The sequence below is a fragment of the Varanus komodoensis genome, unplaced genomic scaffold, assembly GCF_004798865.1.
Source record: "Varanus komodoensis strain SLA01 unplaced genomic scaffold, ASM479886v1 scaffold8, whole genome shotgun sequence".
In the NCBI taxonomy this organism is placed as follows: Eukaryota; Metazoa; Chordata; class Lepidosauria; order Squamata; family Varanidae; genus Varanus; species Varanus komodoensis.
In genome coordinates this window covers 31,687,788-31,699,325 of record NW_025336481.1, presented here as the reverse complement: position 1 = coordinate 31,699,325, position 11,538 = coordinate 31,687,788, and the positions used below count along the sequence as shown (strand labels likewise).

At 38.1% G+C, this 11,538-nt stretch overlaps 1 protein-coding gene across 4 annotated transcripts in view; it reads right to left on the bottom strand.

Annotated features, from left to right (window-relative positions):
- Positions 1-167: 167 nt before the first annotated feature.
- SNX25 (sorting nexin 25) overlaps positions 168-11,538 on the bottom strand; it is a 53,540-nt gene continuing 42,169 nt past the window's right edge. For 3 of the 4 annotated variants that reach the window (XM_044455234.1, XM_044455235.1, XM_044455236.1), the window contains exons 11-19: positions 9,863-9,994; positions 8,952-9,092; positions 7,631-7,744; positions 6,682-6,846; positions 5,762-5,879; positions 5,394-5,460; positions 3,773-3,954; positions 1,684-1,784; positions 168-745 (exon numbers count right to left, since the gene is read on the bottom strand). In XM_044455234.1, the coding sequence (XP_044311169.1) occupies positions 665-745; positions 1,684-1,784; positions 3,773-3,954; positions 5,394-5,460; positions 5,762-5,879; positions 6,682-6,846; positions 7,631-7,744; positions 8,952-9,092; positions 9,863-9,994 (1,101 nt within the window). In that variant the 3' untranslated portion in view covers positions 168-664. Of the gene's footprint in view, positions 746-1,683; positions 1,785-3,772; positions 3,955-5,393; positions 5,461-5,761; positions 5,880-6,681; positions 6,847-7,630; positions 7,745-8,951; positions 9,093-9,862; positions 9,995-11,538 lie in introns of those variants that run through there. The other variant, XR_006417104.1, reaches the window with a different exon arrangement.

Sequence of the window (11,538 nt, the reverse complement as noted above, 5' to 3'; positions counted from 1 at the left end):
CATGCATTACTTAAGACTGGAGCATTCGCAGTGTGTTTGTTCCACAATAATTTTAAATCTAGGTTATGTTTCTTTGCCAAAACAATAAATGTATCCTCCCTGAAAATAGTACTCAGGCCAGTTTGCAAGCTCTAATGGAATTGTAGCTTAATCATGAAGCACTGCAGTCCAGTTTTGTTATTTATTGCTTACAAAGGCTCCAAACTATGGGAAATCTTTGGTAAAAATAAAAACAATAAAATTTACACAATATCTTTACATATTTTGCACAACAAGGCTCTTCAGTACACAAGTAAATAGAGGAATGTTCATTATCCTCAGCAAAGAAATAAACTGTACAACATTCATTGATATACCACTAAAGCAAAATGCCTTTCATAAATGTTTAAAATATTCTATAGATCTTACATCTTATATTAACAGTTACATTTCAATCTGCATCTTATACAGAATTATTTATATAACAAGTTAAATAAAAGCCAGAAACTACACAATATCTGGCATTCTATCCTAACAACTGTTCAAGTTTTCTTTGTTTTGCGTAAAACTCAGAGGAAAATACAAATTCTCAGGAATCTTCAATGAACCCTCTGGAAAAGAGGGAAATAAGTTTCATGTCTATTATTAACAATAGACATTTCTCCAGTACTTCGCTTGTGCAGAGTCAAACCTGAGCTGCTTTAAGCTGCTCTAAATGAGTTCGCAACTCAGGACACAGTTCAATTAGCAGCAATTCCAGTAATACCTGGAAAAGAAGAAAAGAGATCAAGGCTGTAGGGTTTTTGCTCCCTGAACTGTTTTCAAGTTAGGATGCTAGAAAGTAACTTTACCCTAAGTCTTCCTATTTTTTTTGGAGGTGGGGGCGGCAAGGTGCAACAGGAAGTGCCTTGTTGAACTCACAGTAGCCAATTTAGAGGCTAGAAGGGTGTATGGAAGGGAGTTGTTTTATAACTAAGGGGCTTCCCAGGAATCAAGCAAAAATTTGAGGGCATTAGAGTAAAAAATAAAGTAGCAATTGATGACTACTGTACACTTTTCATGGATAGCAGCTGGCTTCATATACAGTATAATTAGCGGTTTTTTTTTTTAATCCATGTGAGCCTTGCTCTCTCTATGGTAATATACTAGGAAAGCATGTCTAAGACTTAAAGGGTAGGGAAAGAGATAACAGAAATGTGCAGGAACATCCAGGATTCATGATTCTATATACCTTCAGAGTACTAGCTACATGTGCACAGATGCACCCTGGCTATGGCAAAAACCTGAGTCATCTTCACCATCCAGTTTGCTCTGTAGTAATGGGGAGGGCTCAACCTTTAAACATGCATCAATGTTTACTGACACATAGAGGCCTCTGGAGATCTTGAGCTAAAATTTCTCAAGTTTAGCCCATTCCACACCATTTTAGACAGAATCCAGCTAGAAAACTTTGCAGGAAATAGTCTTCACATTGGGGGTTGCAAAATACTCTACATATATTCTTCAGTGTTTTACCTCATTTCTGCTTAAAACAAGTGTTGCAAATTATTCTAAAAAGCATAGAACAGCAGCTAATACTGTAAGGAAAGACTAAGTTCCAAGAGATAACACCAAGAATTCTAGTTTTAAGAGCTGAGAAAAAGCACAAGTTTTAAGTAATAGACAAACCCTGCAAAGTCTTAAAATAGTGTGCTAGGAACTCACATATAGAAGATGTTTGTTGGCCTTGGTTTCTTGAAGTGCGTTGAATACTTTGATTACACCATGGCGAGCATTTTGCTGTCCAACAAGACTCTGAAGAGTATCTGAAAGAAGTAATTTTTACTCTAATTCAAGTGTATTTCCCTACAAACCTGAAGAAATATGAACTAAAACTATAGTATGCAATTAAAAATGCATGGGGCACTGACTTAAAGGCTCCATATGTCACTGGAGGCTAAACTAGGTGCAACAGCAACATACTGTAGCATTTAACCCCCTCTGATAGAGACCTGGGTTGGTGATGGAAGTTAGAATTAAGGAGAAAAGGAGTATGTTGGTGAAGGGGCTTGCCTTTCATTATTCAAACTCTTTTCTCCTCAACTGGGCTCTGATATTAGAATACACCTGGCTGGGATGGGCCCAGCTTCCTTCTTGTGCGCTTTTTAAAACCTGACTCACTGAAGTTTAGAAAGAATCAGCATGGCATGCCACCATCACCTTTAATTTGGTCTTAATTTGAAAGAAGCACAACATCTCACAAATACTCAGTTTCAGAGAGCATAGCAGCAGTGTAGCTCAGCAGAAAACAGTCTTTGCCCTTAGAAACACTAGCCTCAGCTACTTGCCAGCCATCACTTCACTGTGAGCACATTCACAGCACACTCTTCTGCTTCAAAAGTATTTTTAATCCTGAAATACAATTATTTGAGAAAAAATTCTTCTCAACTTTTTTTAAAAAATGGGAGTTTAAAGTATTCCATTTTGATGCTTGTGGAAAATTTACTGGTATAGTATGAGCATGAATGGAACTGTCTTTCATTTCAACCCCCAACCCAGATTTGCACTAATATTAAAGATTAGCCCCAGACTAGAAGAGATATTTAAAAATTAAATATCTGCTTTTACACTGATTCTATTTGATTATATTTAATCATTAGCCAGCTTTTCCAATGGTTTTTATACCAAGGCAGCTAGTGTTACACTGGTTCTTTCCTGAATCAAAAGTTAGAAGGTGCTGTGCCCAGTAAAGGAGCAGAAGAAACAGCTAAGAAAAAAATAGTTCACAAGTCAGTGCCAGACTCTGTAAAGTGTTTGATTCTCACACTGATATCAAGATTTATAAAACACTAAATTTTGGACCACATCCTAACATTATTCTAGGATTATGGGTTAAATATCATGTGCTTCTGGAATGAGGCAAGAGAAACACCTTGGGGCGCCATCCAATGTGGCTGCCTCTAACTTTTTGAATTTGGCAGATTATGTGCATCCAACTGAGCAAAGGAGTGCAGAGGCAGCAATTTCTCCTACCCTGCAAAAGACAAAAGGTAGCTAATTTCAGCTGTCCATGTCTTTTGGCCCTGCTGCAACTGGCATAGAAAGAACTGTAGCATTGGTGATGACAGAGAGCACTCTGATCAGAGGCCAAGCTCCAGCCTAAGAATGTATTTCCAAGCACCCAGAACTGGAACTCTGATTATTTTATGTCTGTCTAAACATATAGTGGTCATAGGAATTTGCCCTTCCACAATCATCATTGCTATGTGTGCTTGGCACTATATACAATTTATATTAAGGATTACTTCACTGAATTTGTGCACATAATGTGGTTTTGTGCAAGTTACTGACAAAATTACCAATTATCTCCAGTAAGTCATATCAGGTTAATAGACAATGTAGTAATTTAAGTGATCTCTCTCTCTCACTCTCTCTGACTATCTGAGATCGTAACTTAAAGATTTAAATATTTTCAATTATTTGAGCTGTGAAGTAACATGAAGAATATATGTTATTTTTTAGTTCTCCTCTTCTGTTGGCTAAATGCCACCCTAACCAATTTTAAAATGAACAGTTGCAATCTTCCTCTGTAGAGATTGATACCCGACCAATGTCAGGGATCGCTACAAAATATACAGCACCTGAATGTGTACAGCTATTTGTTAAATGTGCCTGTTAAAATTGAGCAGACAATCTTTTCAGTGAAGCTGAATATTCTAATACACCATGAAAATGGAAGTATTATTTTATTATTCCTCTCCTTGGTTAATTATATTCTGAAGGCTGAAATATTGCACATGACTGATGTGCTTACCTGGAATGTTTTCAAGTAGTTTTTGCTGTGCTTTCTGTTTTGTCTCCTGGCTTTGCTCTTCACTTTTAGGCTTTGTGCTGGATGCCAATTTTCCATTTGGCCAAAAAGCATCACGGAATACATTGATATAGTAAACAAGCATCATTTCACTGAAGATCCAATTTACAGTGTCACGAATTTGCCTTGAAAGAGAAGTGTGAAGAAGAATTAGCCAGAGCAACATGCCAACCCACAGCTAGAAACAGCTCCCTGTTAGATAACAGTCATTGTTTCAGCACATCATTATATTTACCTGTGTAGCCATAGTTACAATATGCTACCTAGAACCTTGCCTGGACTGATCAAAATGTTGCTCTTAGAAATGCATTAACTAAAATCTGAAAGAGAATTACATTAATGAGCAACAACAAATCTAGAGACTAGGTTTCACTTAATAAAATTAACATTGACAATACGATAAAAACTAGTTGGAATTTCAATACATCAAAAGAAATGGAGTTTCAACATTCCACCCCCCTCCCCCCAATTTGGCTCAGATTATACACTGCAGTAAAATGAAGTGATAGAGTGAATTGTGTCAATTAAGGCTACAGATGGTGGAAATCATATTTTTAATGCTCTTCTGTGTTTTAAAATAAACCTCTGTAGGTAGAAACAAGTGCAGAGGGAAAAGGATTGGGTTAAGACCAATTCCTTCATCTTCTGATTTTGTTGTTGATTTGCACCAGGTTTATCTTTAGATGTACATGAATTAAAGTGGCATCCCCCTCCTGTAGCCTGACATGGTATTCAGAACTCTGTATGCCCTCTGCTGGGATAAGAGGGGGTGTGAGAATGAAGAAGAATGAACTGTTGTGACTTATCTTCACTTGCAACTCCAGAACATTTGGTGATGTAAGAAAAGCAGTTTTGACACAGGGTTGAAAAAGAGGCACAAATGCTCATATTTTCTATAATAGGTTCAAGCTATCAAAATTATATTTGTGAGAAATGGAAGAGGGTAGACTCTTTAGGTTCATTTAAAGTCTGTTCCTGAGCTTCTCAGGATTTGGTCACAAAATTGCTATCCTAATAGTTAAAAACTATTTTAGTGCTGAAAATAAGTGGGAAGACTGCCTGCTTTATTTAATTTTTCTGATTCATCTCCTATACCCACACGACAGCACCACAGCTAAAGGAAGGGAAAAACATTGCTATCTCACCAATTTTCTACGGTACTAGTAGAACTAGTAGAACTACTAGCTATTGAAATGGAAACATCATCATAAAACTTCACTCCCAGCTTTAAGAGAAACACTGTGTTCTACACAACAGCAAAGATCTTATCAGTCCATTGATCCAAGGAATACTTCCACGCTGGCTGTTTCCCCCAGTTCTAGCACAATTCATTCAAGCATTTATTCCTGAGAATCCAGATGATACTCCTCCCAACTACTAAACTGCAAAATGAAGCTGCATGAACTTGAATTTCCTTTCAATTTACATATACCAGCTTACCAGTTTTGGCACAACCATGCCAGCAAAAGCCATCATGTCATTGTCACTTTCAAATGTTCTCACATTAAGCAGCTTATGTATAGAACAATAATTCTATAGGCAGAGTAAAATGTAATAGACTCACTTGTTGATAGTTCTTCCAAAAGTGACTTGAACTAATGCAATTAGGGTCTTCCTCACCCACTTAAACACTGAAACAAAACAGAGAGCAACATGTAGAAGTAAAGTCCAAACATGCAGTTAGGTCCTATCCTAATGCTGCTGTAACACAGATGTTACTTAATATCTACATGAAACTGACAGGAGAAGTCATTTGGGAAGATAGAGTGGAATTAGTTTTACATGTGGAACATTTACATAAGTAAATAGTTGTATTGTAAATACATTAGGTCTCAGTCCTTTCCCAGATTGAAAATTGTATGGGGAAATGTTTATAATGGAAATGCACTAACTTCCTGAAGCTATGCACTAATGAACAAGTCCACTGCTTACTTCCTCGCAGTTCAAAAATTTCTCCTATCAGCATGAAGCAAGGTTCAGCAAGGGAATCTCGTTTCCCATCCACATCATCCCCGTAGTCAGACAGATCATCATCATCTTCAGTCTCCTCCTAAACAGACAATGTAAGCTCAGAAGAGAACAGCTGAAAAAAAATCTCTTAATCATTCTTTACCTCCATTCTCTACCCCAATTCTGAATAGTAAATGTGTATGGAGTGTAAATAGTTTTATTAAATGTGCAACCATACTGTAATTGAGTTGCTGAGTGTCTGTGAGCCCTAGATTCCTAGTCATAAGCTTCAAGTTGTTTGCTATAACAGATTTCTATATTCTCACCAGCACTTTTTTGAATTTGTTTTAAAAGCCTCTTGAACTAGGATCACGTAACACGTTCATGTGATGTCTGGTATCTCCAGGAAAGAGTTGTATGTCTGAAATAATCCTCCATAGTTTTATCTCATATAACCCAAGGCAGTATTTTTCAATGGACACAACTACACATTCAGCTGGCAAATAAGGAAGAATTCGTCATTGCAATAAACACATGTGCATCTGCCCTGTAGCTATTCAGAACTCCACAGACTGCCCAGGTTTTATCGCTTTACTATTTATTATAGGTCAGTACTCAGTTATTAGTCATTGTATTACCTTATCAATTTTCTCCTGCTTTATTGCTACTGAACCAGAGAGTATTGCCACAGCAGAGGGAAATCAAAGAGAAGGGACTATCTTATGTTGTCAGACCAATGATCCATTGATAGGGAACTTTAGTATCTCACCATTCGTTCACTCATTTAAATCAGCCGCAATAGTGCAAACAGCTCATCTAAGATAACATGCAGGTACTTCTTAATTACTTAGAACAGTAATATTAATCTTCCCCCCTACCGATACTGTTCTTTATCCACTCACCTCCTGATGAGAAAAGAAGTCCCCAGGAAGCCTCTCTAAAAAAGAAGAGAGTGAAAAAGAAGACTTCTTTCCCTGTATGTCAATAACCTTGAGGTGCTCAGGGGAAGGGCTTAAGAAGGCATAAAGTGCTTCACTCTGACAGAGCCTTTCATCAGAAAGCAATTTCTACAAAAGACAGAAGACTGATAATTTCAAGGCACAGAAATTGTAGAAAAGTCTTTTTATAAAAGCAGGAAGTAACAATAAATTACCAGAGGAACTATTAAGACTCTACATTTAGAACAGGAAGGGTTAAAAGAGCTCACACAGTACTGTATGTGACATTAGCCCTTCCTAGAATAGAACCATTGAAGTGAATGGGGCTTATGTCAGACTAAAACTGGAAACAACCCAAAGTCAAATCAATCCAAATCAAACATCTTTCAGTAGCTCCTATTGTTGGCATGTGTGATAACAGAGCTTGTGTACAACACAGCACTAAGAAGGCATCATGTTTACATTTTAACATTTGTTTCTCTGTAGTTCTACATAAATAATTGATATGAGACAATGTGCACTCAGTAGCTGCCTGGGGAGCAACGTGTATATTAGAGGAAGTTGAAAAATACAGATTTGTGTGTTTTGTTTTTGTTTTAATTTGCAAACTGGTGCAGAAATTAGATAGAATTGACCTATGGCATATGAAGCTTACATGAGCTAGAAATATTATGATTCATCCATCCTTGGTAGCAACTACATTTTCCTACTAATTTCAGCAGGACTTAACCTCATTTTTTTCTGAATTTGGGCTATAAATGTGTGAAAAAGCTGGCAGTGATCAAGGAAAAAATGCCAGAACTCCGAAAATGAATTTTCTCCAGAGCTCAGAAAAAAAAATATAGTGAAATATTTTGGATTTTTAACATTAAGAAAAGAAGAAGAATAGACTGCTGTCGCTTTGATATCTTACCTGTAAAAAGTTATTTAACTGGTTCTTAGACTTTTCCATGAATTTCTGGTCTACAGATTTAAAGGGCAGTTTGCTTAGTGAAGGCAACTGAGCTTTCTTTAATGATGGGAAGCACTATGTAGGAAAGAAAAATCAGATTCCAATTATTTCTCCATTTTAATTAACATGCTTGGCTAAATACAACAATACAATGAGTAAGGAAGACAGAAATGGAAGTGCTGGTTTGCAACGCCTGCAGTCCCCCGATTACCTGCAAGCACATTTTCAAAATGATACTGGTACATGCAGCAACAGTACTAGAATTAAGCCCAGAGGCTCACCTGAGTGACCAACTTGCAGAAATGCAGAGCATTATGAGGATCAATTTGCTAAATTAAATTAGGAAGGTAGGTATGATTTGCTTTGAATGCAACACTTCCTGATCACCTTTCTTGAGGCATTTATGCCAGACAACTCTGAACATTAAACATGAAGAGAAATTGTGTACATGGTATAGAAAATAATTGTATAGTATAAATGTATGCTCATCTGTTATGTTCATAAACCAGCATGGAATGGGCGCCAGCAAGACCAGAGTGAAAAACAGTCAGTGAGGACTTATGGATATAAAATCATGTTATGGTAGGGATACTTCCCCCAATAGTTCCAGTAGGCAAAACACAGTTAAAAAATAGAATTTGCCAGGTTCCCTGAACAGAAAAATACTGTTAGTATTAGTAAATGTAGGGAAAAGAAATTAGATACTTTACCAAGAAATTGCGTGCATGCATGTACACGCACACAAACCCACACACACAAATAAAAAAAGAGAAAGAAAAGGAAATAAACAGGATATACTTTTTCAAGGGGAAAACAGGATTTCATGTTGCTCCCCAGGAGGTAAGCTCAGAATAAGATGTGAAACCTGGTAATATCAGTACTGATATTTCATACTGGTATTTAAACAGAATTGCTTGCCTCATCTTCCTGGAATATAATTCAGTTCACATAAGTTGGCCAATACAGAAGAATGCCTATGATTTAAATCTCTCTGCTGTCTACATCTGTTTGAGCTCTACCAATGCATTCCATGGAATTCTAGGCAAGAGAGTGTCATTGGTCCCACTCTGATGTATAGCCTAAGTGAAGGACTGTACCTAAAGCCACTTCTGCTGACTCAGCCACCAACATGGGTACATGTGATGCAGGAACCAAGTGGGTTAATTTGACAACACACAATACTGGCCTGTACCTACTATATGAAGGTCAGAGCAGTCCCAGAGGATAAAAGCACTGGTCATTTTTCTTGCAAACAGAACATTAACACAACATTTCTTTGTACCTCACTTAGTTTCCGATGCAGGCCTTGAAATTCACTGAGCTTTCGGAGAACCATCCATTCTTTCGCTTCAGCACCACCAATGTCTTGTAAACTCACCATGACTGAATAACAGGGCACTTGTTCACCATTTTCTTCTATAACCTGGGTAAAAAGTATTGAATATATGTTTACAGATATTACTGAAGAACACACATGCATGCTTGTCCATGAAATGTACATGAAAATCCCTAGAATTCACATAAAAGACTGGAAAGTAAGCCCAAGGATTCGGGTTATAGCTTTGTGATCTGAAGATTGGCACTTCTGGTCTCTGATCCAAGGAGGCTTAAGGTGGCTAAAACACATATACAGAACATAACAGAAAATGCATGATAATCGTTTAAAGACACCTTACTGTTGAGGACAAAAACATGTCCCTCTTGTTCGTTGCCTGACCATGAGAGAGACTGGCAACACCAGCAAGTAATTTTATATTTTAAAATACTCTATCGTAGGTGCACACAAACATTAGAGAGTGAGCCCATCTCCAGTTGGAAACAGCTGCTACAGTCATCATACACAGTGAATTTAGACATTTAGCTTTTTGCGAGCCTGGAAGCTGCACTTAAATATGGATTCCTCTTATGTGCAAACCAGGAACTGTGGTTAATTGCTCCCACACAAGACAGGATCATAAGCCAGCTTATATTTGAGCTTAATAAGACAGGAAGTTGGCCTCCTGTGCATGTGAAAACAGCCACTACCATATGCTTAAGGATGACAAACCATTTTGTAGTATTCACTAAAGAGTGAAGTGATTTTGCATTATTTTTATGTGCCCCCCCAAAAATGTGCTCATGCAAACTTCTGAGAGAAAGGAAGTTTCTACTCATATTTTTTAGAGCTATCAGATCAAATGAACAGAGCCATACCTCGCTGGTATTTATGAAGGCCTTCCACATGCCAAAATTCTCACACCACCAATCTGTTCTTTCAATATGTAATTGAAGGTCACTGTGTTCTCTCTCCATCACAGTGATTTCATCTTTCAGTTTAGAAACAATCTGCCAGGGGAAAAATAAGGTTATACAGGCTATCATTTAAAACACATCAGTGTAGCTATTGTAGTCACTCTGATGCACATAGTGGAAAAAAACTAAAACATGCAGAAGGGCAGCAAAAAATGTCCATTGCTGTGGAAGTAGACAAAGAATTCAATAAAAGCTCTCAAAACATTCTCCATCTGACTCTGACTTGGTGTGGCAGCTGCACTGCTTAAAGGTCAAGTATAATTCAGGATTGAAAACTACATTAGGTCGGCACAAAGTATGATAAAGAATGATATTCTGCAACTTCGTGGAAGAAGGAGTTGAGGAGGTCAGTACAGAAATGTTTTAAAAGGCTACTGAGAACTTAAACAAAAAGAAAGAGATTGTCTAGCGATAATTCTGTTAGGCATTTTGGAAATACAAAATATTCTGAACAGCCAAAGTAATGTAACAGCTGAGAGAAAATTTACCATGCTATCCACAAGATAATCTATGCCAGGTTTCTTCCCGGCAAGGCAAGAGGGCTGCTGGGGCCAGTCACCTCAAGGGAGATTCTCCACCTCTCTCTCTAGCTCTCTCTGCAGTCCTTGCTCACTCTCTGAAGGGACTCTCCAGATTTGCCTTTTTCTGTGCTTCTGTGCTTTTTCTAGCTCTTGTTGTCAGGCTATAGGAGAAGATTTTGGTAGTGGGGGGAGGAGACAGGGGGGCAATCAGGTCAGGAAACCTACTGCTTTTCAGCTGAAAAGTTGGAATCTGCCTGCCCGGTGAAGAGATAGAGATATAATAGAGGAGACGCTTGAAATGGCTTTCAGCTGAGCCCTGTGTTTGCTGCTTGATTGGAGGGGGCGAGGAGGGACCCTAACCCTCCACTTCCTGGGAAAGGTGCCAAGTGGCCCTAGTGCCTGGACCCAGGGACTCCTGCTTGAAAAACAGTGAACATCACTGATCTATGCAGAGAGTTCCACCTTCATGAGTCAGAGAAAGATTACCAGAAGACTGGGCATTCTGGGCCCTAAAAAAGAACCGCCACTTTAAACATCACAATTGCATGGTTACACATAGATCATTTTTTATATACCTCTAAAACGGTAACAAAGACAAATTCATGACTTCAGTCATATGTATTACATGGATACATGAACCCAAGAGACAGGTTTGGCTGTGATGCTCAGGCTAGCAGTGTTTGACGTTACTGAACATGAGAAGCAACAATAAGTAACCAGCAACAGTATTTGGTCAAAACTCGCTGTCCCATCAAAAGCAGCTCATATGGTTGTCCCAGGAGGCAGATTAAAGAACTCCATGTGCCATCTTTTCTTCATGTTGCTGAAAACTGCCCAAAGAAAGTTTTCCAGTGGTGTTATAGGAATTACCCACATGGTAAGAAACTCCACACCAAAACAGAACTGCTTTCAGATTGGGACATTTTTGCAGAATGATCTACTTCAAAGTGTGTCCCAACTAAAAGGGCATGGCCATGAACACACGATGATGCAGCTTTGATGACAGAATATTCCAATGATGCCATATCCCTTTAATTAGGTGTGTTTAAGGACTCA